The following is a 27,825-nucleotide window of genomic DNA, read 5'->3' on the forward strand; positions in this document are numbered from 1 at the left end:
CTACTAACAGAAAAATATAAGCCCTTAGAAGGACAACTCTTAAGATATCAAAGAAGATGAGTTGCTGCATCCCAATGCTGCTGACAAGGAGAGTTAACAAATTGGCTTAATTGTTGAACAATATAACTGACGTCTGGCTTGGTGAGATTTAGATATTGTTATCTTCCAACTAGTCTTCTATAACATTCAAGATTAGAATAAGGAGTGCTTGTTGCAATGAATTTGGAATTCCTTGGAAGTGGAGTAGAAACTGGTTTTGAACCCAACAGTCTTGTATCTTCCAAAATATCCAATATATACTTCCGTTGATTAAGAAAAATATCTGATGGAGACCTTCCAACTTCAATGCCAAGAAAAAATTTTGCTGCTCCAAGATCTTTAACAGTAAACTTGGCATGAAAACATTTCTTAACTGCTTCAATATCTACTACATTAGTACCAGTAATAAGTACATCATCTACATATACTAGAAGAGCTAGAAATGAAGTAGAGGATGACTTGATAAAGAGACAATTATCTGTACTTGACTGTTGAAATCCAAAAATCTACAACTAATTAGTAAACTCAATGTTCCATTACCTTGAAACTTACTTAAGTCCATATAAACATTTAAGTAATTTACACACTTGACCTAGTTTAGCTTTACTGTAACCTGCAGGAGGAGTCATATACACTTCCTCATCAGTAAATCCATGGAGAAAAGCATTATTTATGTCGAGTCGATGTAAGGACCAAGTATTAACAGTTGCCACAACAATACGTAATCTAACGTAACCAATTTAGCTACTAGAGAGAGTTTCTGAATAATCAATACCATCAGCTTAATTGTAACATTTGGCTACCAAACGAGCCTTGTGCTTGCCCATATTGCTATCAGGATTTAGTTTTAACTTGTATATCTACTTGGAACCAATTAGTTTCTTCTTTGCAGGAAGATTAGTAATCTGCCAGGTATGGTTAGCTTCCAGTGCATCAAATTTTTTTTGTATAGCTAACATCCATTTTACTTGAATGCATGCTTGCTCATATTAATAAGGTTCTTTGATAGAGGATACATTTGCTAAAAAGGTTAAGTAATTGTTAGATAAATGGTTAGTGTGAAGATATGGATAAATTGGTGTATTAGTAGTTCCTGCAGAATATATAACAAGATTAGATGAAAAAAAAAATTAGGACAAGTTTATAGTGTGCACTGATCATGAACATTGGAAACAAAATCTTGAATCCATGCAGGTTTCTTTTTAAATCCTAAACTTTGTTTAATTGTTGAATTACTTGAGACTGATTAAAAGGAGCAGGAGATTGATGGTCATTTGATGAATCAGATGCTGAAGAGACTGGAATGGATGGTTGGTTAGAAGGAATATGATCATTTGAAAGAGAAATGGGAAGAGGCAAGGATAATTCATAATCAGATGATGTATAAGCAGAAAGGGAAAATTCACTTTCATGAAAGATTACATACATCCCTAGAAAAATGAATTTTATGATTCTCAATATCATATACTTTGTAAGCTATATGACCAACACTGTAACTAAGAAAAACGGACTTAAAGGCTCTAGGGGCAAATTTATCTTTGGTGGAAAAAATATTTGTGACAAAACAGGTAATCTGGTGGCTTACCATATAATTTAGCAAATGGTGTTTGCCAATGTAAAATGGAAGAGGGCAATTTATTTATGATGAAAGTGGCCATTAAGATAGAATCACCCCAAAATTTTGAAGGTAATTTGGACTGAAACATAAGTGCCCTTGTAATTTCAAATAGATGTCGATGTTTATGCTCAATTATACCATTTTGCTGTGGGGTATAAACAAAGGTACGCTGATGAAGAATGCCAAGTTGATTAAAAAGAGAAGTGGAGTCATTATTATGGAATTCTGTCCCATTATCAGTTTCTGTAGTTTTAACAGAAGTTTGAAACTGAGGATGAACTATATTGAAAAATGATTGAAGGGAAGTAATCACTTGATTTTTACTTTGAAGTAAGAAAGTCCACAATGCTCTAGTGAAATCTGTTGTTTTATTTGAAGTTGACAGAAACAGAGGAAAAAGAAGATGCAGAGCTTAAACTTTATGTTGATGAAAAACTATTTATTTGATCAGCAGTACTACATTTAAATAGCAAAAATAGAGGATAAAAACGTAATCCTAGAATAAAGCTACAAACCAGGAACCATATTATCAACATTCTAAAGACTAGGTCTTCTTTATTGACTATGTCTAACAAAGAAAAAAATCATGTGCAGTTCAAGAACACGTTTTAACACTCCTCCTTGCTTTTGGAACTGCAAACACCAATTCTTTGCCTTAGAAGCTCGAACTTGCTGATGGGAAGAGGCTTTGTGAACAAGTCTGCTAGCTGATCTTTAGATTTGCAGTAACTTAGTGTCACTTCTTCATTTTGCTGCACCTCCCTCAAAAAATAGAGCTTGATGTTGAAATGCTTGGTTTTTCCATGAAACACTAGATTGTTTGAAATTGCAATGGCTGCTTGGTTGTCAACAAAAATTTTAGTATTTTCTTTCTGCTCTATGTTTAAATCACACAAGATTTTTTTTAGCCATAAAACTTGATTTGCAGCAGCTGTTACTGCTATAAATTCAGTTTCTGCAGTAGATTGTGCTATAATCTCCTACTTCTTGGAACACCATGAGAAAACCCCTGAGCCTAGATTGAAACAATATCCTGAAGTACTTTTCATATCATCAACTGATCTAGCCCAATCATTATCCGAAAAACTACACAACTTGAAATTTTTACACCTTTTAAACTTAACTCCATGATCAACAGTACCTTTAACATACCTTAATATTCTTTTTGCTGCAATTAAATGAATTTCACCAGGGCAATGCATAAATCGGGATAAGAGACTTACAACAAATAGAATGTCAGGCCTTATTGCAGTGAGGTACATCAGACATCCAATCAAACTCCTATAATAACCTTCCTCAACTTTATCAACTCCATCTTCCTTACTTAGTTTCTCCTTTTGATTCATTGGTGTGCTTACTGCCTTGCATTCTTCCATCTTAAACTTCTTTAGGATTTCCTCTGCATTTTTTTTTAACCAATGAACACTTCATTTTCTCCTTGTCTGATCTCCATTCCAAGAAAATAGGTCATGAGACCAAGAATGGTCATTTCAAAAGCCTGCATCATTTTTTTTTTTTTAACTCTTTAACCAACTTTGTATTATTTTCTGTTATCAGAAGATCATCAACATATAGGGACACAATGAGTATGTCATTATCTTTATATTTCACATAAAGAGTGGCCTCAGATAAGCTTTTAACAAAATTAAGACTTATCAAGTGCGCATCTTTCTTGCTATACCGAGCTCTTGGTGCTTGTTTCAAACTATAAAGAACCTTTTTGAGCAAGTAGACCTTGTCTTCTTCACCTTGCTTCACAAATCCTTCAGGCTGCTCTACAAAGGCTGATTTGACATCCAGCTGAAATACTTTCCATCCTATTTGTGCTGATAATATAAGCAGCAACCTAATTGTATCTAGCCTTGCAACAGGAGCAAAGGTCTCAGAATAATCAACACCGTATATTTGAGCATACCTTTTAACGATGAGTCTGGCCTTATGTTTGTTGATAGAGCTGTCCGTATTCAGCTTGTTCTGAACACCTATTTGATGCCAACGACCTTTCTTCCCTTAGGTCTTTTAACCAACTCCCCAGTTTTATTTTTTGTAATCATAAACAGCTCCTCCTCCATTGCTTTCTTCCACTTTGAATCCTGTAATGCTTCTTCAGGATCACCAGGTTCACAAATTGCCACATTACATCTTGCATAGATATCTAAAATTGACCTTGTACCTCTAACTGGAAGATCATCTTCCAACTCTTCTTGCCATGAATCTGCTAGGTTCTCTTTAGTAACAACACTTCCTAGTTCTTTTGAATAACTATATTTCTTCTGTAAATTTTTTCAATCCTATTGTTCATCCTCATTAAAGTGTGCATCCCTACTGATTGTCATGTTTTCTATTTGAGGATGATACACCTTGTAAGCTTTAGAAACTGAACTATAAACCACAAAGATACCTGGAATTGCTTTTGGTCAAGCTTGTCACATTTTACCTATGGCACGTGAACAAAACATACACAACCAAATACTTTAAGAAAATTTAGTGAAGGCTTATACCCATACCAAGCTTCAAACGGAGTTTTATCTTCCAAAGCTTTGGTTGGAAGTCAGTTTTGCAAAAATACCGCTGTATTGGCCGCCTTTGCCCAAAAATATTTTGGTAATTCGTTCTCATGCAACATACATCTGGCCATCTCCATTACCGATCCGTTCCTTCTTTCGCTAACTCCATTCTGTTCTGGAGTGTATGGGACAGTAAACTGATGTTCAAAGCCAGCTTCTTCGCAAAATAAATTAAACTCTACTGAAGTATATTCCTTTCCATTATCTGACCTCAACGCTTGAATCTTACAGCTACTTTGATTTTTTACCATTTTCTTGAACTTCAAAAATACATCGGCAATTTCTGATTTGAATTTCAAGAAAAAAATCCAGCACATTCTTGTGAAATCATCAATAAAAAGAATATAGTAAAGACTACCTTGTAACGATGACGTTTTTTGAGGTCCAGCAACATCCGTATGAATAAGCTGTAATTTTTTGGAAGCTTTCCAAGTTGATTTTGAAAATGACAACCTGTTTTGTTTACCAAATTGGCAGGCAGTACAATCTGGCAAATAATTGTCAAGCTCCGGTAGTTCCCTTGTCAAGATACTTTTCTACAATTTTAACATCCTTTGAAGATGACAATGGTCAAACCTCTTATGCCAAATTTCTGTGCTGCTGTCTTTGGTGAAATAAGCTATCTGCACCTCCGTAGGCTCATATGAGAAGCTTTTACCTCTCATTTTAACCCTTAAAATTTCTTTCCCAGATGCATAAAAAACAAGGCAATGGAAATCTTCGAAGGATACCTTAAATCATTTCTTTAACAACTGACCAACACCCAATAAATTTTGATCAATTTCAGATACATAAAGGACATCAGAAATTGTTTTTGTATCTGAGCTGGTTATAATTGCAACAATTCCAATCCCTTTTGCAGGTAGATAGCCTCCGTTGCCTATTTTGATCTTCTTGATTTTTGAGGGTCTTAAATCTTTGAAGAGTGTTATCAAAAGTCATGTGGTTTGTATAACCACTGTCAATCAACCAACCTTCTGAAGAACTTTTGGTTGAAAAACATGTCGCCACAAACATCCTATCTTCTTCTTCATCAGCAACTTGAGCAGCATCATCTTGGTTCTGGAATTTATTATTGCAAATCACAGCTTCATGTCCATCCTGACCACATTTGCTACATTTGGCATCTGGGCTTCTCCAACATTTGAAATGTGGATGGCCTATTTTACTGCAGTGCTGACAAGGTTGGTAGTTCTTTTTCGAATTTCTACCATTGCTGCGATTCTGGTTGTTTGCAAAACCTTCAGAAGATGTCGCTTGTGTTTTTTTGTCAGTATTCTTTTTGGTTTTTTCAGCCACCAGGTGCTTGGCTGGCAGAGCTCCTTCGACAAGACTTTCTTGCCTCATTAGCCTCATTTGATCTTGAGCTTGCAAGGCATTTAGCAGCTCTGCCAAAGTGATCTTGGACAATTCCTTTGTATTTTCCAATGTGGTAATGGTAGCTTCATATTTTTCTGGCACAGTTACAAGAATTTTTTAAATAATTCTTGAATCTAGAAATTGAGTGCCAAGCAACCTTATCTTGTTTACAATGCCCAATAATCTGTCTGAGTATTCTTTGATTGACTCAGAATCCTTCATCCTCTGCAGTTTAAATTCCCTCAATAAATTCAGCACCTGCATGCCTCAAATCCTTTCATCTCCTTCGTATTCTTCTTTGAGATAATCCCAAATCTCTTTTGCAGATTTAAGAGACATGATCCTTGTGAAGATATTTGCTAAAACAGCCGCAAAGAGAGTTGCCTTTGCCTTGGATTTCCTAGTTTTCTTTTCCTTGTGATTTTTCATTTGGGCCACGTTAGGATTGTTTGGTAGTGGAGCGACTTCGTAATCTTCTTCCACGGCCTCCCAAAGATCCAAAGCCTCAAGGTAAGCCATTATTCTCACGGCCCAGAGTTGATAATTCTCACCATCAAGCACTGGAGGAGTAATGTTGGAATAGCTGGTTTCACTCTCCATCGTAATCATAGATCCCTTAAGAAGAGAGCTCTGATACTAGTTTGTTGTTTTATTTGAAGTTGACAGAAATAGAGGAAGAAGAAGATGTAGAGTTTAAACTTTATGTTGATGAAAAACTATTTATTTGATCAGCAGTAGTACATTTAAATAGTAAAAATAGAGGATAAAAACGTGATAATAAGATAAAGCTATAAACCAGGAACCATATTATCAACATCTTAAAGACTAGGTCTTCTTTATTGACTGAGTCCAGCAAAGAAAAAAATTACGTGCAGTTCAAGAACACGTTTTAACAAAATCCTCCACCGTGGTTAATATGTAATGAGCTCCAGTAATTGAAGCAATTTTATATGGAGCCCATAAATCAATATGCAATAATTCAAAAGGCTTTGTAGTGGTTTAAAAACTAGTAGAAAAAAGTCATTCTTGTTTGTTTAGATAATAAAGGACATATAGAACAAGAATGATTGAAATCAAAATTGTCATTCATAATGCTTGGTATATGCTGCAAAACGTTGATAGATGCATGCCCAAGTCTTTGATGCCAAAGATTTAAAGAAGATTATGAAATATGGTTTACGGAATTAAACATATATAAATCAACAATATGAGTCCTTGAATAAGCTGAAATTGTATCATGACTAAAACAAGATTTTTCTAAAATATAACTTTCCCAACAACCAATACTTCTTCATTCTGCAGGTCCTGCAAAACAAAATGGATAGGATAGAATATGACTTTTAATTGGGCATCTACTGCTAGCTTGTTAATGGAAAATAAGTTGTATTGGCATTCAGGTATGTTTAAGGTATTTTGTAGCTGTAGTTTAAGCGTGAGTGATACAGTACCAGTATTTTGAACCATTTTCGCAGTTCCATCAGGCAAGTATACAGGTGTAGGTGAATGAACTTTGGTAAAATGTGAAAGTAAGTTAATATTTGAGCACATATGGCTAGAAGTAGCAGTATCCACTATCCAAGAATCTTTATCAATAAGAGACAGTGTACTATAAGCATAATGAAGCATTAAACCTGTAAAATTGTTGAAATGAGCAAAGTTAACTTGGTTGGCCTCCACCTATTTGTCCTTCATGAACTTGCTAATTTCCTTCTGAACTATACTTGCCAAAGAAGCATTATTCCAATCCACTTTCTTCTGTAAGTCTGCATCTGTTTGCAGGGGAAGTGATGCATCTGCACAGTTAGCCATTTGTTTCCCTTTCCTTTCCTTGTACTCCTTGTACCATTCTGGATAGCCATTCAATTTGAAACACTGCTCCCTGATATGTCCTTCCCTTCCACAGTGTGTGCAGTTGCCAGATAATTTAAAACAATTGTCCCTCACATGGCCATCCTTCCCACAGTGAGTCTAGTGTTTATCTGTCCTATTTGACTCCCTTTTTGAAGTATACCTATCCTTTTTAGACTGTGAAGTTCTAGCTAACATTGCTGCATTATCAGTTATATCTTTATAAAAAGTATGGACTTCATGTTGTTTTTCTACTCTCAAAACCATTGAATAAGCTTTATTTACATTAGGAAAGTGGTTCCATCATCAGTATTTGGTTCCTAATGAGATCATAAGAATAATTAAGTCCCATTAAAAACTGCATCAATCTATTAAAAGAATTCATGTCTGCTACAGACTTTGCAGCCCCACATGTACATTCAGGAAAAAAGGAACTAAGCAACTTAATTCATCCCAAAATCTCTTAAGCTTTGTATAATACTGCACCACTGTTTGATTTCCCTATATAATAGAACTTATCTCCCTCTGCAAATGATAAATCATAGGCCCGTTGCACCCTCCAAATTGAGCCTCAATTTCTTCCCACAATTGCTTAGAACTAGTGGTATACAGAAAAAAAAAAAAAAAACTCCACAATATCCTTAGAAATAGAATTTAAAATCTAAGAAGTGACCGTACAATAGACTTGAATCCACTTCTCATACTCTGGAGAAGTTTCATCAGGCATTGTTGAAGAACAATAATGTGGGGTTCTTCTTCCTGTACTCCTTCAACCAGTTTTACTCATCTGGATCAGTAAACTCATTTTCTATTAAGTCTCAGAGGTATTAAGATTTAAATAAAGTTTTTATTTTGATGATTTAAAAGTTACAACTCTCTCCTTTAAAAATAGGGATGGTTGGCTGTGCAATATTTAAAATTATGGTTATCTTTTCTTTTTAACTCTCAACTTGCTTTGATACTATTGTTGGAAAAGAAAAAAAAAAAATATATATATATATATATAAGGCTTATATTCAAGCTTATATATAAGCTGTGATATAATCATCTATTAATTTTTCTCTTCACAAATACTCATTTATTTTATTTAATCATAATTTAATTACTGTTATTTTACTTTAAAATCTTATAATTGCTGATTTATAATTTTTACTCATAACTGATAATTTATAATTTTCATAAAAAAAATTAATTATAACATAATTTTAAATAATTTATTCAACACTATATGTAGCAAAATCTAAAAAGATAATTTATCAAATTATCTTATTTTTACATCCTGAATGAATTGTGAAAAGTTCCAGTTATGCAAGATTTTACTCGTCAATTTGAAAGCAAGTGGGGGGGAAAAGAAGGAAATGATTGATGGGGCCTCTGCATTCTAGCCGTTGTGGCCCCTTTAACGGCCAAATTCCCAATTGCTATTTTTAAGTTCAAAATTTTCCATTCATAACCTCAACACAAAGCAGAACAAAAATGGCAGCCTCAGCCTCCAATCTCAGAAGTTCTTGTTCCTTCCCTAATGTTCTTCTCTCTTGCATGAATCTCATCCTCTTCTCTCTCTCTGCACTCTCTCTTGCCCCCATCATTCTCGTCAAAATGCCCCCAACTTCACTGGGTTTGGCGTTTCTAATGGTCTCCTGCATCTCTCTTCTTTCCTCTTTCGTGGGTTTGTTTTCCCAGCTTGCCCAATTCTGCTTCATAACCCACGTTTCACTCCTCCTCGCCTCCGTAATCGGGCAGTTGCTGGCCATCTTGGCGCTGTTTACACGAGAGAAATCAAGCCTGAGCATGCTGAACTCGCCGAGAGATCCGAAAGAGGCGAAGGTGTTGGTGAGATTGGAGTGTGGGGTGTTCATGGCGATGGTGGTGATGCAACTGGTGGTGTTGGTGTTGACGTGCGTGGTGCATAATTGTTGGGTGAGAGAGTACGAGGGACTGGAGGCGGAGAAAGAGGCGTCGGCGAGGAAGAGGAGTAGGAGGATTGCGAGAGTGCAGGAGGAATCGCTGGCAAATGCAGCTAAGATTGCAGAGGTCAAAGCCAAGGAGTTAGACGAGATTGAGAAAATGAGGAGCAAGTATGTGCGGTGGGTCAAAACTGACTTTGAAGGATGACTTCTTTATATCTATATCATGTATCTATATATATATATATATATATATATATATACATACACATATGTAATCAACTTCAAAAAAAAAAAAAAAAAAGTGTCATTTACCATCCGAGTGAGCTTTAATTGGATCTTTGGGGTCACTATTTTGGTGGCCACTTGATGTGTAATGTGTGTTTTAAACGGGTGAAGTGGATCGATCACCTTATGCTTCTTTAATTTTTGTGTTCCTTCTAATATCTGTAAATATGTCATTAATCGTACCAAAATATTATGTAATATTATTTTAAATTGTTGTTTGATTGAATAATCTTAGTATTTTTGTCCAATTAAATTGTCTCTATGTTAATATAGACAAAAAAATGTTCCTTTTCTGCCTACCAAATTAACAGAGAATGTTTAAATTAGTAATTTTTAATTATTAAAAAAATTTCAACTTTTAATTTAACTTATCGCAAAATAAAAAGTAAAAAATATGAGTAATTTTTAATTATTAAAAAAAATTAATTTTTATTTTTACCAAATTTATTATTTAACTCATTGTAAAATAAAAAATAAAAAATATTTTTATTAATAATAATACACTCTCTTGAAGCTCTCTAATAAGTTTATTTTAGGAATTATTTTATAACACTTATTTTTAATATGTCAAAATAATTTTAAGCACATTGGTAAGTACTAATCAATAAGATTTTTTAGATGAAAGCAAAAACATAAATTCAAGTTATAAAAAGTACATTGGTAAAGTACTATTTTTGTTGCTGGCTCATTTTTTCTAATATATTATTTTTGTTGTTTATTTTATTCAGTTCCTCTTAAAAAAAATGAGAGTAATAACTAATTAGGTTAAAAATAAGTAATAAAAAACTAACCTGTAACAATCCAAACTCCCATTTGGAGTTCTGATCCCACTCCACTATATATAATGACAAATAATTCATGAAAATATCTCGTGCAACAAATATTCAAAGATTTGTTAACGTACGTCCTTTGCATACTTAATATTAAATATCTGATATCTACGGGTTGTGTTTAAGCCTTAAAATAAATATTTATTCTAAAAAAAATAAATACTATTAAATATTATTTAAAATAAGTAAAATGAAATGGAATGGTCTCCTAGCAAATATCTAATTATTCAAGAGTATAGTCATAAATATCATGATATGAAAAAGATTAAATGATGAATTGAGTGAGCTATACTAACTCAGTAATGATACAAAAATTTGAGCTACACTAGCTCAGTAATGATATAAAAATTAGACAACGTAATAACTTATCGAAGTGTTATAGAAAACAGTAAAACAGTCGATGAGATATTTATTTTAATGAAATCAATTTCTTTGTTTGACTTAGAAAACTATTTAATTGTTTCACTTCACAACAAATCAAATCAAATTCACGTTTAGCTAACTTCATTTCCTTCACAAGTGTCATTCGATTATTTCACATTCATCTTTAGATAAGTTCATTCTTTTTCACGAATATTATCAGATTATATCACGTTCATACACAATTAATTTACAGTACACATATCAAATCAATCACATTCCTATTTCATTTAGGAGTTAAAAATTCTATTTATTTTTATATTTCATTGCGTGATGCTCTTTTTTTTACCAATATTGTTAATGATCAATAAGGATCCCTTCTACGTATGGATACTCGAAATATTTTCGTAACAAACAATCTAACGTCCTTAACCCTTAAGCCAGGTGAACGTCATAAATATCAATTGTCCTCACCCCTCAACCTAATTAAGCACCTTAAATATCGATTATCCCCATACCTCAACCTATATCGGTGTCATAATCATCGGTCATCCTCACCCCTTAACCTAGGTGAGCTATAAATATTTGTCGTATTCATAGTAGGGTTCACCACACATAATCATCACATTTGACTACCAACCCACATGCGTGTGCATCGCCATGTACATTTATTTAAACATTCTATTTGTATACGAACTTCACGTACACTTCATACATGTATACATATGACTCAAAACATATATACATGCACACACACACCATAACATAACATTATTTCCCCAGCACATATACATGTTTATTAAAATACAGATCTAATGGCGAATAACATAAATAAAATCAATAAACATCCTCAACTAGCAATAGTACATAGATCTTATAACAAATGGAACTAAATAAAAAAAGATGCACATGAGATCAAAAGGCACATAGATTGCACCAAATCAATTTTATTATTCTCCATCGGCACCTGCATGAAATATATATTTTTATTATGTAAAATAGAAAACCAATTAGACATCTTAAACTTAGGACTTAGGTAAACTGTCATAGATGATGGTTAGAATATCCTTACTTCAAATCAGAGGAAGATGATGTTGTCTCTCATAGCCACCGGTTACGACTGGCCTTCTCACTCTCGAGTTTCACCCATTTTTTTTGCTAAAATGGAATCATTGTCACACTGGTAGGGAAACGAAAGGGAAGTAATAGAGGGAGGAAGGGGAAACATACTTACTCGAATTGGACTCGGCTCCCGATTGCAGACACACGCCCCTTCTCTCTCAGCTTGCGATTTTTTTGGATTCACTATTAAATAACAATTAAAAATAATTGTAAAAAAGGAAGAGTAGAGAAAAAAAGGAGAAAATGGCATTTATCGTAGTCGATTTAGGTCTCTGGTACAATGCTACCACTGTTGCTCCGTCATTTACTACTCTCCTTCAGTCTCCGCTCTCCCTTCTCCGACGTCCCTTGATTGGCTAGGGTTTTGGGGAGTCATTTGAAAGGACCTTAAATACTCCTGCCCAAAAATCTCCATCGTCCGATCGAGTTGACATAGCACGAGAAGGGTAATCTGATCGGGGGTTATCAAGGGCAATTCTAGAATTTTGCCTCGCTAGAAATTCCTAACCGTGAGATCACTCCTCTTAGCAGATTTAGGCCATCCATCACACAGACTGTTGGAATTATTCGTGATGGAATCAAAGCCGTTCTGATTGCCAACGTGGTGGCCACGCGTGGAGCATCCGTTGATGTGGCTATCACGCGGCGTGATCTGATTGTCGTATCGTTGAGTCAGCTATCCAACATGGCTTGCTTTTCCCAAAATTGTAGAATGAACCATCATCACCTAGAATCCTTTCAAATCAGTCCTTTTTAATTATAAACTGGAATTGACTTCGACGTTTTATTTCAAAAAGTCCTAAATTAATTATTTTAATTATTTTTCACATTTTTGGTAAATTCAAATTTTAATTTTAACTAATCTATTTATTTTAAAATGCATTTAAATTAGATATATTCTTCATTAAATGGTGAAATTAAATCATTTTTAAATCCTAGATATTAAAATTCTTTCCCCCTTAAAAGAAAATTTGGTCCTCTAAATTGCTATAACACATCGAATGAGTGGGGATATTTAGGTTGAAAGTCTAATTCCAATTCTCATGTAGCTTCGTCCTGAAAGTGATTCTGTCATAGGACTTTGACAAAGGGGATTGTTTTATCATAAATTACATTCTTCTTTTGGTCCAAGATTCAGATAGATATCTCTTCGTAAGATAAATTCTCCTATATTGGAGAGACTCAGGAGATAAAATGTGCGAGGGATCATGGTTGTACTTCTATAACATTGACATATGAAAGATATTGTAAACCTTAAACATTTATGGTGACAATATTAATTTGTAAGGAGACGACTCAATTCTCTCTAGAATCTTAAAAGGTCCAATGGAACGAGGGTTTAATTATCCCTTATTTCTAAACCTAGTGAGGCTATTGAGTGGTGTAATTTTAAGAAAGAAAAGGTCACCTACCTCAAACTCGAAGTCTCTTCTTCTAGTATCCATATAACTCTTTTGTCTACTTTAGGTCTCCTGAATGTTTTTTTTTTTATCTCGAAAATCTTCACTATAGTCTCATCTACAAGATTTGAACTGATTAATTTTCTATCTAACCTATCTCTTCTTAACAGATAGGTGATCTATAAGGTCGACTATATATTGCTTTATAAGGGGTCATGTCAATACTTGTTTGATAGTTGTTATTGTGGGCATACTCTTTCAATGATATATGGTCATTTCACTCGAAATCCAAGACACAACCCTAAGCATTTCTTTTAATGTATGAATTTGTTCCTTTTTTTATTATCTGTTTGAAGATAAAATGTTATACTGAAAGATAACTTAGTTCCCATGACTTATTGAAAACTTTCCTAAAATCTAAAGATAAATCTTGGATCTCTACCTGATACTACCGACACTAAAAAATGTGAGTCACTCTCTTTTAGATAATAAAATTTATCATTTTAAAAATAAATCGGTATTGTGAAAATAATGCAAGAAAGAATTTCCTGAAAACTATTTTATCTTACTAACTTATGCCAAGAGTTATAAGAATAAAAAATGTCACGATGAACATATGGAAAAATCACATCACTTTTAATAATAAAAATTTCTCATTTATTTTGAGAGAATTCAAATAAAATTAATTAACATCCATTTGATGAAGCTAAAATTGATGTATTATATAATATAAAAAAAATGTTGACAGATAAGAGTAATAATCAACTAATGAGAGACAACAAATAGATGAGAGTAAAGGTTGAAAAATAAGAACCTAGTTGATAAATGAGAGTGACGATGAGTTGATCTACATATTTTAGCTTACAAAATGAACAAATAATTATTTTCATATTTTATCATAAAGAGAACTGTTCGACACTCCACTTAATTCAACAATCAGATAGGTTGACAAAACTAAAGAGTAAGCGAGAATTTTGGATATGAAAGATAGAGAGTAAATAGCATCGAGGGAGTTCGAAGTCTCTCCCTATCTCTTACCCTATCTACCTATATATAACATTTCTCAGAATATTAAGGAAGCTAATAATTGTTATGACAATTTTACCTCATGAGACAAAATATTGTAACTTATTATTTAACTCTAATTTTTAAAGATTAACATTAATTAATGTCTTTATCATTAGAGTCTTGACTTGATTGTTACGTGTTCTTTATCTTGTTACTAAATGTATTTACTTCGTTGTCACATGTACTACGTCTTATACATGTGTAATTTTAATTTTAATATGTATTACTAATATTAAATTTTGAAAAAAAATAAAAAATAAAAGATTTTTTAGAATCCTCCTTACTATCTAATCTAATCTAATTATTATATGTTATCTATGATAATTACATAAATTTAATTCGTGACGCATAATTTTTTGAAGCAAACACTTTAATAATAAAAGTAAGGTAGCCTAAACATCTTACAATAAGAAAGAATTGTTCAATAGAATTCATTTCGACATTCTTAAATAATCAAAAGAGATGTTTACTTAAAAACAAAAAAATAGAGAAACATTGTTTGGAGAATGATGTAAATATGTGTATTTGGAAGCTTAAAGAAAGAAGAAAAGACATAATTTTTGTTTTGTTTTGTCTTTTACATCGGTTAACCCTAAGTACTTGGTGCATGTGCCACATCCAATTATGATCCAACCATAAATAAATTATTTAAATATTTTTTTGGATGTGGATGAAATAATAATTTAGTATCATGAGGTGGAAACAAAGAGCGATGCCTTTTAACACATGATTTTCTGACAATAATATCCAAACCTCCATAATCTTTTTTTTTTATAAATAAAAATAAACCTGATAATCCATCATGTTAGCCATACCAAAATATCTTCCTTCCAAGTTGCCCATACCATAATCCAAAATATTTTTCTTGGAAGTTCAAAAACTCATGTCAAAAAATATCCATCCAAAGAAAGGATAGGGTCAAAGGCCAACTCAGATTTTGCCACGTCATGATCTTAACTGGTGATAGTCCACGTGGCAAGATCCTGGTGCGGTTGGTAGTTAATAGTGAGCCATGAATTCTACACGCTATTTGTCCTTATCCTGCATTGACGGCCCACCACTTGCCTCCTCCGTTACCCATACCCCCCACCCCCTTGCTTCTCTGCAAAGGAGCGGGGCTTCTCTTTCCCCCTTTCTCCAATCCTCTCTGCGAATTAAACTTACTCTCTCCGCTTTGAATGCTTCAGATAATCATTCTTCTTTCTCATTGGGGAAACTGCTCTCTTTCTTGTTTAACTGTGCAAGCAGAAATTTTATCTGGTTCGCATCAATCCGAAACCACTCATGTCTACCATTTCGATCCACAGAACTCAGTTGTTGACATTCTCTGCTAATCGATCACGTACTAACCGCCACAAAATCCCCACAATTTCCGCCTCCTGGACAATGTGAGTCACTCTCTTTCTCTCTAAAGCTTTTCGATTAAATTCAGGTTTTCCATTTGCCGCATTCGCATAATATAGGGGTCAGATTTAGTTCTTATATAGGAGATGGTTACCCGTTTTATTGATTTAAAATTGGTTCGATAAGATTGATGGAATCTTTTTGAACAATAACAGGATAATGGATTCAAAGTCTTCCAATACAAGGAAAACTGAGGAGCTATCACTACAACTTACCCGCTCCTCGATTCCTGAACCTCAAACATTAGATTTGTCTCGTCTGAAGTTTGACCGACTTCAGCTAGCGGAGGACGAGGTCAATCAAAGCCCAAGGATTGAATTTGGACGGTTTGTGGCACGAGAGGCTGTGCTCGATGAAGAATATTGGGTAGGGCATCCATTGTCATGTAAATCACCGATGTTCTACCCTAATGCATGTCTTATTGTTTTGACGAATAATTCGTTTTGCCGGTGGCTTTGCTATTGGTTTTGTGATAGACAGCGGCATGGCTGCGAGCAGAAAGTCACTGGGAGGATCGAAGAAATGAAAGGTACATTTTATTCTAATTGTTTGGTAATTAGTTCAATCTGAAAATGGAAAAAACCTCGTTATGTAGGTGCAGCGAGGAGCACATTTGCAGAGGAGTGAGCCTCCTGATTAGAGCTCAACTCATTATGTTAAAAAATGCGGGGTTTTTGGAAAGAGTGTTATCAATTTTCAATTCCAAAAGTCAACTTAGTCCTATGGAGATGATTCCCAATTGAATTTTCGATCAAAACGCAATGTACCGTATTCAAATTCTGTCAAAAGTTTTCAAAAGACACTCCTCTGCTAATGTGCAACCTTTATTATGCAAACTAAAACATATTAAATGATGTGAGTGGAAAAGTTAATTGCCACTGATTAATACTATCCCTGATAAACACAGATATGTTGATAACTACAAAAGGAAATTTGCAGAGCAGGTAGCAGGATCGTTCCCCCTTGTTTTTCTTTTGATATTTTCTTGGTAAATGAATCAGTAATGCAAAAACTCAACATGCATGAAGATCTTAAGCATTTCTTTTGTTCTGAAGGAATTCAACGCCATCAAAAGAAGATGCAAAGGGCTACATGGGCAGAAGTGTATGTGCATTGTCACGGTATGATGTTCTGGTTAAATCTTGAATTCAATTTGGTGTGAGTTTGAATCTGTCGGATCTGTCTTTTTTTGTAGGACTTGGTCAGTAGAGTTAGTCTAAGCTTCCTTTCGCTCTGGTGGTAAAGAACAGAGGGAACAGGAGTATCATCAGTTACATGTGTGCATGTATATATGTCAGTGTGAAGGTTCTGATAAATTCTGATATTGATTTATCAGGTGAAGAAGAAAGAGAGGAATGTAAAGTGCAGTGTACTCAAAAGTGTGGTTGGAACTCTTGATCTGAGCATCCGATATTTGTTGCATGGAGAGACCTTTCCTGGGGTATAATACATTCTGTTTAAGCTTGGTCTTAGTCTTGGTGCATCCACCCATCTCATGTTCCAATCCAGCAATAAGATTAATTCATTTTGCAGGAACGGGTGAAGGTTCCTTCCTTCAGTACTGTGAGTAGAACGGATCCAAACCGATATGGATATGTTGCAAATCTCTGTGTTGCAAAATCAGCTCGACGTCAGGGTATTGCTAGCAGTATGTTACATTTTGCCATTGAATCTGCCAAATCCCGAGGTAGGTGGGAAAGTACCTCCACCTTAGCTCAATATTTGACTACAGATAAAAATTATCGAAGTAGTTTATATTTTGATCTGCCAGTGGCGCTGCAGGAATTAAACAAGTGTATGTGCATGTAGATAAAAACAACATACCAGCACAAGAACTGTATAAAATAATTGGTTTTGAGGTAATTTCTTTCTTAGTCATCTCATTCTTGCTCTGGAGTGGTTTTGAGGTGCTCAATTAGTATCAGTGAAGGGATGATGTAATCTTTGCTTTCTCCATCAGATGATCAGTATGGCGCACTCTCAGCAGGGAGAAGAGCAGACGTACTTGCTTTGTTTCAAGGCATAACAGCTTATTCAACAAAATTTCTTAGATACTTTTCCTTGTGTGTGTATATGGGAAAGTGTTCAACACAAATTCTTGGATATTTTACCTTTTGCGTGTATGTGGGATGAGTGTTCAACATATTTCTTGGATACTTTTCCTTTTGTGTGTATATGGGAAAGTCAGATAGATTGTAAGCTACTACGGTGTCGGGCACAAATGTTTCTGTACGTAATGAAGGGCAATATTTATCAGCAGCCTTTTCGCACCTGTGAACCAGCATAGCGTTACTGCTAGTCTTCACTGTTACCTCAAATAAATTCTGTTCAACTTGCTGTTAGAACAAGCTAAAGAACATAGGACAACTGAATCAAGCTTTTTACTATTTTGCCTCGTCACTGATCAGATCAATGACAGTGATATCAAAAATCTTAGCTAGAATATCTTGATGTCTGGAGGCAACCAGAAAAAAGAAGTATTGCTGCAGAAAGAATGAGACTTGTGAAGCAGGGACGAGATTGTTGCTTAAACAAACGTGATCAAGAGTACACACAAGTCTTGCCACCATGAATTCAAACAAGAATAACAAAGTCATAATTAATAAATATAAATGGAATAATAATCAAGTGCATCTTTAATAAGTTATTCAAATTAGAAGTTATAACAAGAATTTGACTTTATACAGTTCTTAATTGAACTTCATGCCAAGACAATGATTAGCTTTAAAAAAGTGTACAAGATTATCCCAAATGACTGAAATGTAATATGGTTAGGGGAGACTTATAAAAATCTTACAAAAAATTTGTTTGTACAATGCAAGGAGTACGCAGCTCTGCTTCTAAAACACACAGATATCTGTTTGCTCTGAACGAAGAAGAAATCATGGCCATATTTGAGACTTTCAATCACACTCTGGACGGGGAGAAGTGTTATTAGTCCTGGAACAAGGGAGCTACCTTATCAAGAATAAAGTAATGACTTCCAGGAATTTGGAGCTAGATTTAAATACTTTACAACAACAAGCATATATATACAGCATATTTGCTAGTTCGAATCTAGATATTCACGCTGGAGGCTTGGTTGACTGTAACCTTGAATAAATATTTGTTCACAGTGCAGTAGTGTAATGGTTTATGAGCGCTTGCTCCCGAGAGGAACTTCTATTGTCCTTCTGAGAGTTATTGGAGACCTTAAACAAATGAATTGGCCTTTTCCTGTTGCAGTCTACAAGATGATAAGTCTAACTGACCGAGTATCTCAATCTCGATCTAGAAAGGAAACTATAGAATTTCCTATTCACTTCAACAGAACTCTGCCCAGGGATTTTCCTTACCTCCCTTTCCCTCATTAGGTTTTTCAATCTTGCAGCATCTTCCCATCTACCAGCTTCAGCATAGATATTTGACATAAGGACATAAAATGCGACAGTTTGAGGCTCCAACTGGAACAGCTTGTCTGCCACTAGCTCAGCAAGCTCAACATTGCCATGGATTCTGCAAGCCCCAAGTAAAGCTCCCCAAACATTTGCATCTGGCTCAATTGGCATTCTTTCAATAAATTCATAGGCTTCCATCAAACGACCGGCTCGACCAAGAAGATCAACCATACAAGCACATTGCTCAACACCAGGCAATATTGCGTAATCCTTTATGATACTCTCAAAATGCTTTTTTCCTTCTTCTACCAGACCTGAATGCCTACAAGCATTTAATAGAGCAGTGAAAGTGAATATATTTGGTCTAATTCCATCTTCTTGCATTTTTGAGAAGAGATTGAGGGCTTCAACTCCATGGCCATGAGATGCACAGGCCCCTATCAATGAAGTCCAGGACACAACACTTCTGTGATGCAATCTCTCGAAAACATTCTTGGCCCAGTCGATATTTCCACATTTTGCATACATATTAATGAGTGCATTAGTTATTGAAATGTTGCTTTCAAAACCTTTTCTTTTAACAAGCTCATGTATCCATTTCCCAGTCTTGAGAGCTCCAAGATTAGCACAAGCTGAAATTACACTAACTAATGTTACATAATCATATTCTACCTTCTCACATTGCATCCTCCTGAAGAGCTTTATTGCATCACTTCCAGCATTATTTTGTTCATAAGCTGCAATCATTGCATTCCAGGACACCAGGTTCCGCGTCCCAACTGTCCTATCAAACATAGATCTAGCCACATCCAAATGACCACCCTTGCCATATAACGCAATCAGAGCATTTCCTACAGAAATGTTTGAGTCCACGCCTAGTTTAAATCCATAACTATGAATCAGCTTCCCAAGATTAAAAAACTTCAAACTAGCACAAGCTGGAAGAATACTAACCAAGGTAACTGCGTTTGGTTGAGTCCCTGAAGCCACCATGTCTTTAAAAGCGCGCAACCCTTGTTCACAAAATCCATTTTGTACATAACCCGCTACCACAGCAGTCCAAGACACTATGTTCCTTACACCCATCTCATAAAACACAATCTCCATGCTCGAAGTCTCCCCACATTGTGCATACATTGAGAGCAAGGAGCTCTGCACAAACACATCAGAATCAAGCCCGTTTTTAATAATATTACAATGCGCTTCTTTCCCTTCCCGCAAGGCCGATAGCAGAGCAGAAGACCTGAGAACAAAAGTGAACGTATAGTTATCAGGAAGCAATCTCGCTCGGTGCATATCTCTGTAGAGAACTAGGGCCTCAGTACAAGGTCCCAAATCAGCATAACCCCTGATCAAAATATTCCAAGCGAAGACATCTGGTTCAGGCATTCGGTCGAACAGCTTGCGTGCATAGCCCATGGTCGGGCCTAGCGCGCAAGCCACGGTGATGAGCTTGGTGGAAAGAGAAATGCTTTGATGGATCCCATTTACTAGGATGAGAGCATGGATCCATTTAAGTTGCGTTAGAGAAGAGCAAGAATTCAGAAGGTTGTTGAAATGGAGAGAACGATAGTTTGCTTGGAAGGGAAAGGAGGCGGTAAAGTTAACATGATTGAGTCTTAGCAGAAGCGTACGAGTAGTATTGGCTGGCATGAATTTGTCATATGTTCAGATTTCTCTCCATTGGCTTTGTTTTGTTTTGAAATACGAATATGGTTTTGAGGCCACTGTTTTTTTTTTTAAGGGTGAATTACTCTGTCATGTATCTTATACTTAAGTCCCTAAAAAGATATGCTTAAAATTAAGAAGAAATTAAATTATATGTAAATAGATAGATTCTTTGAAACATGTGTTAGTCCTTTAAATTTTATTTTTTTAATTAGCAAAATAATTTTTTATTAGTAATAATACGTTAAAAATATAAAAATTTCATCTTTTTTTTTCTTTTTTAAATTATTTTCTAATGAATTTTGTGATTAGAAAATATTTAGAAAATTGAGCATTATTTTGAATTTATTTTTATATTAAGAAAATTATTTGAAAATAATATATGTAATATTTATTGTTGTTAATGTATATAAGTTATGTACAAGTATGAAACAAGTGCAATCTGGAGGATAACCCAAAGCCCACTTGAGTAGTGGTTGATTGACCATGCGATCCAAATGGGTTAGCGCCCATGTAAGTTGTAACTCTGCATCTTTCAAAAATTGCCCATCGACAAGAAGCGTTGAGAAGAGGAAATGTGCGTATCTTTTAGCCTCTTTTGAAGAGCAAAAAGAATACCTGTAGCTTCCAGTCGAAGAGGATTTATCTCTGTAACCTAGGTGGACCAAGCACAGGAGGATTCGCCGTAGCTATCCATTGTGATGCCAACAATGCGAGAAGCAGTCGCACAAGTGTTTGAACCTGCAAAACCTGTAGTACAAAGTCGATTACTGGTTGGATACTATCAAATGAAGACTGATGGGGTTGCCGGTGATGCAAGAAGATGCTCAGCAGCAGCAGCAGCAGCAGCAGCTTCCACAAAATCCTCACATCTAATGTCATTCACTCACGACCAGAACCTGGCTGAGCTGTGAGCGCTCTAATGGAAACCCTTGATGTTGAACCTGAAATCCAACAATCTGCTCCTAATCGACGTCGTTTCAGCGAATACGCACCTCTGCTGCTCTCTTATCGCCTCAATCAACTCTGGCCTCCTTTAGTTTGCGGTAAGCAAATTGCCGATATTCTCTCTTAATTGTTTGATTTTCGTCCACAATCATCCAAATTGCGTGCTTTACCATTTTTACTTCGTCTTGTAATAATTTTGATTGGCATAATGAGTATGATTAGAACTCTCTCCATATGTTGTTGAATATAACTATCTATTTATTATTATAATAAAGAAAAAAAGAACATTTAAAATTATTGACAGATGTGGATTAGTATTATACTACTCAAAAGAAATAGGATAAAAAGTTCAAATAACAGATAAATTCAGTTATGGGATAATGTACTCACAAAGATATTGAGTTGGATAGATCTACTTAAAAGGTTGAATTTGTTTTTATCTGGAATTTATTTTCTAAAATTTCCTATAAATAGCAAGGGTTTTAGGTTAGTAGAACCAAGATCAGATTCATAGTAGTTTTTGTTGTAAACATCAAATATGTCACGTCTTGTAAATTTGTGTTTACTTTTCCTTTACTTGATTGTTTGTGTTAATGGCATTCAAGTTGCTCATGATGAAAGAGCCATCACAATTGATGGCCACCGTAAGATTTTGTTATCTGGATCGATTCATTATCCGCGTAGCACTTCACAGGTGAGTAATGTTTTTTTTTGTTTGTTCTACTGATGTAGTGTTTGTAGACTAACCTAATGATATTTGTACCATAGATGTGGCCAGATTTAATTAAAAAAGCAAAAGAAGGTGGATTAGATGCCATTGAGACATACGTGTTTTGGAATGTTCATGAACCCCAACGTCGTCAATATGACTTCACTGGCAATCTTGATATAGTGAGATTTATCAAAACCATTCAACAGGAAGGACTTTATTCAGTTGTCCGAATTGGTCCTTATGTTTGTGCTGAATGGAATTATGGGTATCTTCTTTTTAACTTACTACCATTTCAATTTATTTATTTATTGAATATATGGCATAGTTTAGGTTAATTGCTTGTTGCTGTAACAGAGGATTTCCAGTTTGGTTGCATAACATGCCTGGAATTGAGTTTCGAACTGCAAACAATGTGTATATGGTAAATTTGTAATCTAATTGGTTTAGTTACATCATATAAGTTTCATATTAGTCAATTAATTCTAATTTTTTTCTTTTACAAATTTCTCAGAATGAGATGCAGAACTTTACAACCCTGATAGTTGATATGCTCAGAAAAGAGAAGCTGTTTGCATCACAAGGAGGACCTATAATTCTAGCCCAGGTATGCAAATATATACACAAATTTTTCTGTTACTCACACACACTCTCTCCTCTGTTTTTCCTTTTTAGGGTACCAAAAATTTTTTATTGTTGATTTTTTTTTTTCAAAAAGAAGCAAACGCCCGCTTCTTGAGTGCTATAAAGTTGTTTGCTCAGTTTGTAGAAAGGTAAATATAAAGCACCAAATACATACCTCAAACAACCTAAAAAGCTACACTCATCTATGAGAATCAAGTGGCCTGAAGTTATTAATTTTTGGGGATCCTTGTACTTCCTATAATTTAACAGCAAGGCATGCAAATTAGCCTTTCCCATGCTCTGTATCCATCTCTCTGTTTATCAGCATGAAATAAAACCTTCAAACAAATCAGTGTCACTTCAAGCAGTGGAAACAACATACTTACCAAGTTTTAGAGTCTGCCCCGGGTCTATTCTTATTCTGAGTTTTCCATCTGTGTCAATAGCAGTCATGGTACAATACTTCCATGACTATGGCCTAACCACCCAAATCTTGGCTGCTTCACTTAGACTTTAATCCTGACCTTCTGCCCGACTATAATCCTGGCATTGTCCATCTCTTTCTAGATGGGAAGTGGCTTCCCACAAAATCCAAAAAAGTGGTTCCATCCCAATCATCTCCTTCATGGACAATGCCAATGCTGCATGCCCCAATGGACTTCCAACCATTTGGAGTCTCTCTCATCTCACCCACTCTCTGACTCCCACGTCTGTCCTGCTTTGAAATCTGCAGGATCTTCTCCTCATAATCCAAGGCAAACCAAAGAAACCAATTCTTGTTTCTCCATCAGCACGAACACCTGGTATTATTCCTCGTGAATTGGCTGAGCCCTTCTCTGGTCCACCTTGGCTCTTAACCAAGCCATTTTGAAACTCTCTCTGTTTCTCCATGATCAGCTTTCAAACCTCTGGATGCTCCAGGAAATTCATGCAGGATCCCATCATCATCAAGTAAAACAGTGCCAATACCACATGGTTGACCTTGCCAAGCAAACCTTGGCTCTTTGACATCTGTTTAAGCTGAACATGCTGCCCTCTGTCTAGTGGGATCACTTTGACTACTTTTTCCAAAACACTAGCCTCACTGAAACAAAATGATACAATCAGATTATCTTTGTCCAGGACAGTTTGCACAAAGCCAATACTTATTTGCGCCTGTGTTATTGATAATATTAATATCTTGTTTTCAGATTGAGAATGAGTATGGGAATGTGATGTCTTCTTATGGAGATGCTGGCAAAGCTTACATTAACTGGTGTGCAAATATGGCCGACTCCCTTCACATTGGAGTTCCATGGTTAATGTGCCAGCAAACTGATGCTCCACAGCCAATGGTAGCTTATTTATGTTTAATTTCTCTTTCCCTATCTGTGTATATATATATCCGTTGTATTTATAAATTTATTAATGACTACAAAATTATAATTTGATTATTAATTAACAGATTGAGACATGCAATGGCTTTTATTGTGATTCATACACTCCAAAGAATCCTACCAGCCCTAAAATGTGGACTGAGAACTGGACAGGATGGTAAGTGTCTTTTTTTGGTTAAATTTATACAAGTTGGAGGTAGGAGAGTCGAGTTCTTAAACATTAATCCCTTAAAAATAGATACTTTAAATTTATTTATTTATTTAAATTGAGGGTGATTTATCAGGTTTAAAAGTTGGGGTGGGAAAGACCCTTACAGGACCACTGAGGATCTTGCCTATTCTGTTGCAAGATTTTTCCAGAGGGGTGGAACATTTCAAAATTATTACATGGTTAGTTTATTCCTTTAGTTTCATTTTACTTATTTGTTGCATGGTATAAGCTAACATCAAATCATTTTTAATGATTGTTTTTAGTATCATGGTGGTACCAATTTTGGTAGAACTGCGGGCGGTCCATACATCACTACTTCATACGATTACAATGCACCTCTTGATGAATATGGTAATTTTTTTTCTTTTACCTTTTGTATCATTCATATATTCTGACGTATTTTTTCACCTTAATTGGGTTTAATATTAATTATTTCATAATAGGTAACTTGAACCAACCTAAGTGGGGCCACTTGAAACAACTTCATTCTGTGTTGAAGTCAATGGAGAAAACTCTGACTTACGGGAACATCTCCACTCTGGATTTTGGATCCTCTGTCGCCGTAAGTTCCCTTTGGAAGAAAAAGATTTTGCCCAAAAAAATCAAATAAGTTGATTATTTACTTAATAAAAGAACTTATTGTTTTACAAAGTAATAAGTTATAAAATATGTAAATATTATACAGGCCACTATTTATGCCACCGATGAGGCTTCAAGTTGCTTTTTGGGAAATGCAAATGAAACTAGCGATGCAACAATCAACTTCCAAGATGCTGATTATGTTATTCCTGCATGGTCTGTTAGTATTCTTCCCGACTGTAAAACCGTAGCCTTTAATACTGCAAGGGTAATTATGTTTCTTTTTCAGAAAGAGAATTACTTTTATTTTTTAAATATACAATTTTTGGGTGAAAATATAATTAAATTATATGAATTTCAGGTGAACACTCAAACATCTGTGATGATTAAAAAACCAAATGAAGCAAATTCTAGTATCCTTGAATGGATGTGGAGGCCTGAGTTCACTCATGATACTATTGTTCGAGGCAAGGGCCAAATTGTTGCTAACCGAATTGTTGATCAAAAAGAAATGGCCAGTGATGCCAGTGACTATTTGTGGTACATGACAAGGTACGTATATCTCTATCTGCTTTGATAAGTTTCTAGTTATTTACAATTTCATCACCTATAAATTTTTGGGTGGTTTTAAATAGTGTGAATCTTGGGAAAGATGATGCAATGTGGAGCGACAACATGACGCTTCGTGTCCATGGAAGTGGCCAAATTCTTCACTCATATGTTAATGGAAAATATATTGGTAAATTAAATTATCAATCTTGGCTACATTATTAAATTTCTGCAGACGTAAAATTGTACAATGTATGTGTTGATTGAATTAATTTTGATTTTGCAGGTTCTCAATGGGCCAAATATAACATATTCAACCATGTGTTTGAGAAGGAGGTTAAATTATCTCCTGGGCATAATAAGATTGTTATCCTTAGTGCAACTGTTGGTTTGCAGGTACTAAATATTAATTGGGTTGGTTAATTAATACTAATTTTGTAATTTGTGGGATTAAATTGATTTATTAGTGTATATATGTAAATTATGTGAGTAGAATTATGGTCCAATGTTCGATTTGACACAAGCTGGAGTCCCGGGTCCAGTTGAAATTGTTGGTCATAAGGGGGACGAAACAATTATCAAAGATTTGTCTTCTAACAAGTGGAGTTACAAGATTGGTTTGAATGGCCTGGACAATCAACTTTTCAACCCAGATTGCAAAAGAGTCAAATGGTCAATGGACAATGTTCCTGTCAACAGAAATTTGACTTGGTACAAGGTAATTATAAAAAACTAGTTATATTTTATTTTGTTCCTTTATTATAAATGATTATATTCTATTCTGTTGTTTTTATCGTCATATATGTAATTCAAATATATATATACAATTGTATTACGATCATCATCAGGCTTCCTTCAAGGCACCTTTGGGAACAGACCCAGTAGTTGTAGATTTACTAGGACTGGGCAAAGGCGAAGCTTGGATCAATGGACACAGCATTGGACGATACTGGCCAAGCTTCATTGCCGATGAACAAGGTTGCAGCGATGCTGTTTGTGATTATCGTGGTTCATACAATGGGGACAAGTGTGTGTCTAACTGCGGACAACCAACTCAAAGATACTATCACGTGCCTCGTTCATTCCTCAATGAAGATGTAAACACAATTGTCTTGTTTGAAGAGTTTGGCGGGAATCCTTCACAGGTAGATTTTCAGCCCGTTGTGGTTGGTTCAGCTTGTGCAACTGTATCTGAGGGTAACACAGTTGAATTGTCGTGCCATGGCCGGCCAATTTCTGGAGTTCGGTTTGCAAGTTTGGGGAACCCACAAGGAGTTTGTGGAGCATTTGAGAAGACTAGTTGTGACAGTGATAAAGATGTTGTTTCCATTGTTGAAGATCAGTGTGTTGGAAAGGAGTCTTGTTCTTTTAAAGTTTCTCAGGACGTGTTTGGATCGCCTAACTGTTTCGATGCACCTATCAATAGACTTGCAGTTGAAGTTTCTTGTTAGAAAGCTAGCAATTTAGTATTTCTTAATTACTTTTATTGTTTCTTTTAACTTAGTTTATTATAAGTTCATTAGGGTAGCTCTTTATCGTACTTTTTTTCTTTTTTTCTAATTTTGATATTTTCTTTTTTAAGTAATTTAGTTAAGAATATACATTCCATAACTAAATAAAAGATTTTAAGAAAATTCAGTTTGAACTTTTTAAAATCAAATGATCATATATTACCGGACTTTAAAGTCAGTTAACACTAAATTATTATAGAAAGTTTATAAAAACCCTAAAAGGGTAAGTGATTGGTTCTTAACCAAGCCATTTGGAAGACATGTGCACTATTTAAGTAATCCATCTTTCTTCACGGAAACAACATTTCCAGTATCTTGGTTTTGAACAACTTCAAATCCTGAAAGTGGTTTTGCTTCTCCAGGAGAAATTTTCCTGGACTTTTGTGTGAGAATTCAGAGCGTTTTACCTCATTGAGGACCTCGCCGATAAAACAAAAATTAAGACCTATCCCAATTCTTTTGT

At 35.0% G+C, this 27,825-nt stretch overlaps 4 protein-coding genes, 1 long non-coding RNA gene and 1 pseudogene across 9 annotated transcripts in view; 4 read left to right on the forward strand and 2 right to left on the reverse strand.

Moving 5' to 3' along the window:
• LOC110817652 (uncharacterized) overlaps positions 1–27,825 on the reverse strand; it is an 85,771-nt gene that overhangs the window by 37,415 nt on the left and 20,531 nt on the right. The gene's annotated exons all lie outside the window — the stretch shown is intronic.
• Positions 4,974–7,319, forward strand: LOC148252968 (uncharacterized). Its single transcript, XR_015813428.1, has 3 exons — positions 4,974–5,408; positions 5,520–5,656; positions 5,910–7,319. It is a non-coding gene; the product is annotated as an uncharacterized LOC148252968 (long non-coding RNA).
• LOC110817696 (Putative membrane lipoprotein) lies at positions 8,838–9,836 on the forward strand. The gene has a single exon (XM_022046334.2). It carries the CDS (start codon positions 8,908–8,910, stop codon positions 9,544–9,546), a length of 639 nt encoding a protein of 212 aa, XP_021902026.1. The 5' UTR covers positions 8,838–8,907; the 3' UTR covers positions 9,547–9,836.
• LOC110817673 (Acyl-CoA N-acyltransferases (NAT) superfamily protein) lies at positions 15,458–18,069 on the forward strand. Of its 4 annotated transcripts, none has more exons than XM_022046307.2 (9): positions 15,458–15,794; positions 15,966–16,176; positions 16,287–16,339; positions 16,718–16,754; positions 16,866–16,931; positions 17,147–17,251; positions 17,344–17,501; positions 17,582–17,669; positions 17,771–18,069. In XM_022046307.2, the coding sequence occupies exons 1-9, from the start codon at positions 15,691–15,693 to the stop codon at positions 17,834–17,836; spliced, it is 888 nt and encodes a 295-aa protein (XP_021901999.1). In that variant the 5' UTR covers positions 15,458–15,690; the 3' UTR covers positions 17,837–18,069. The 4 variants fall into 4 exon arrangements, 2 of the variants coding, with proteins under 2 accessions (XP_021901999.1, XP_021902001.1); XR_002540240.2 differs by having other exon boundaries at positions 15,460–15,794; positions 17,344–17,497; XR_015813396.1 differs by having other exon boundaries at positions 15,460–15,794; positions 17,593–17,669; positions 17,771–17,853.
• Positions 18,471–20,961, reverse strand: LOC110817672 (pentatricopeptide repeat-containing protein At2g29760, chloroplastic pseudogene; annotated as a pseudogene).
• On the forward strand, positions 21,298–27,391 carry LOC110817677 (beta-galactosidase 7). Of its 2 annotated transcripts, XM_022046312.2 has the most exons (16): positions 21,298–21,901; positions 22,409–22,497; positions 22,572–22,780; positions 22,870–22,936; positions 23,027–23,119; positions 24,327–24,470; positions 24,581–24,669; positions 24,797–24,902; positions 24,987–25,074; positions 25,167–25,285; positions 25,409–25,570; positions 25,664–25,854; positions 25,938–26,041; positions 26,138–26,247; positions 26,345–26,569; positions 26,700–27,391. In XM_022046312.2, exons 1-16 carry the CDS (start codon positions 21,778–21,780, stop codon positions 27,300–27,302), a joined length of 2,523 nt encoding a protein of 840 aa, XP_021902004.2. In that variant the 5' UTR covers positions 21,298–21,777; the 3' UTR covers positions 27,303–27,391. The 2 variants fall into 2 exon arrangements, with proteins under 2 accessions (XP_021902004.2, XP_021902005.2); XM_022046313.2 differs by lacking the exon at positions 22,409–22,497 and having other exon boundaries at positions 21,299–21,901.

The sequence above is a fragment of the Carica papaya genome, chromosome 7, assembly GCF_054855325.1.
Source record: "Carica papaya isolate Zhongbai chromosome 7, ASM5485532v1, whole genome shotgun sequence".
Classification (NCBI taxonomy): domain Eukaryota; kingdom Viridiplantae; phylum Streptophyta; class Magnoliopsida; order Brassicales; family Caricaceae; genus Carica; species Carica papaya.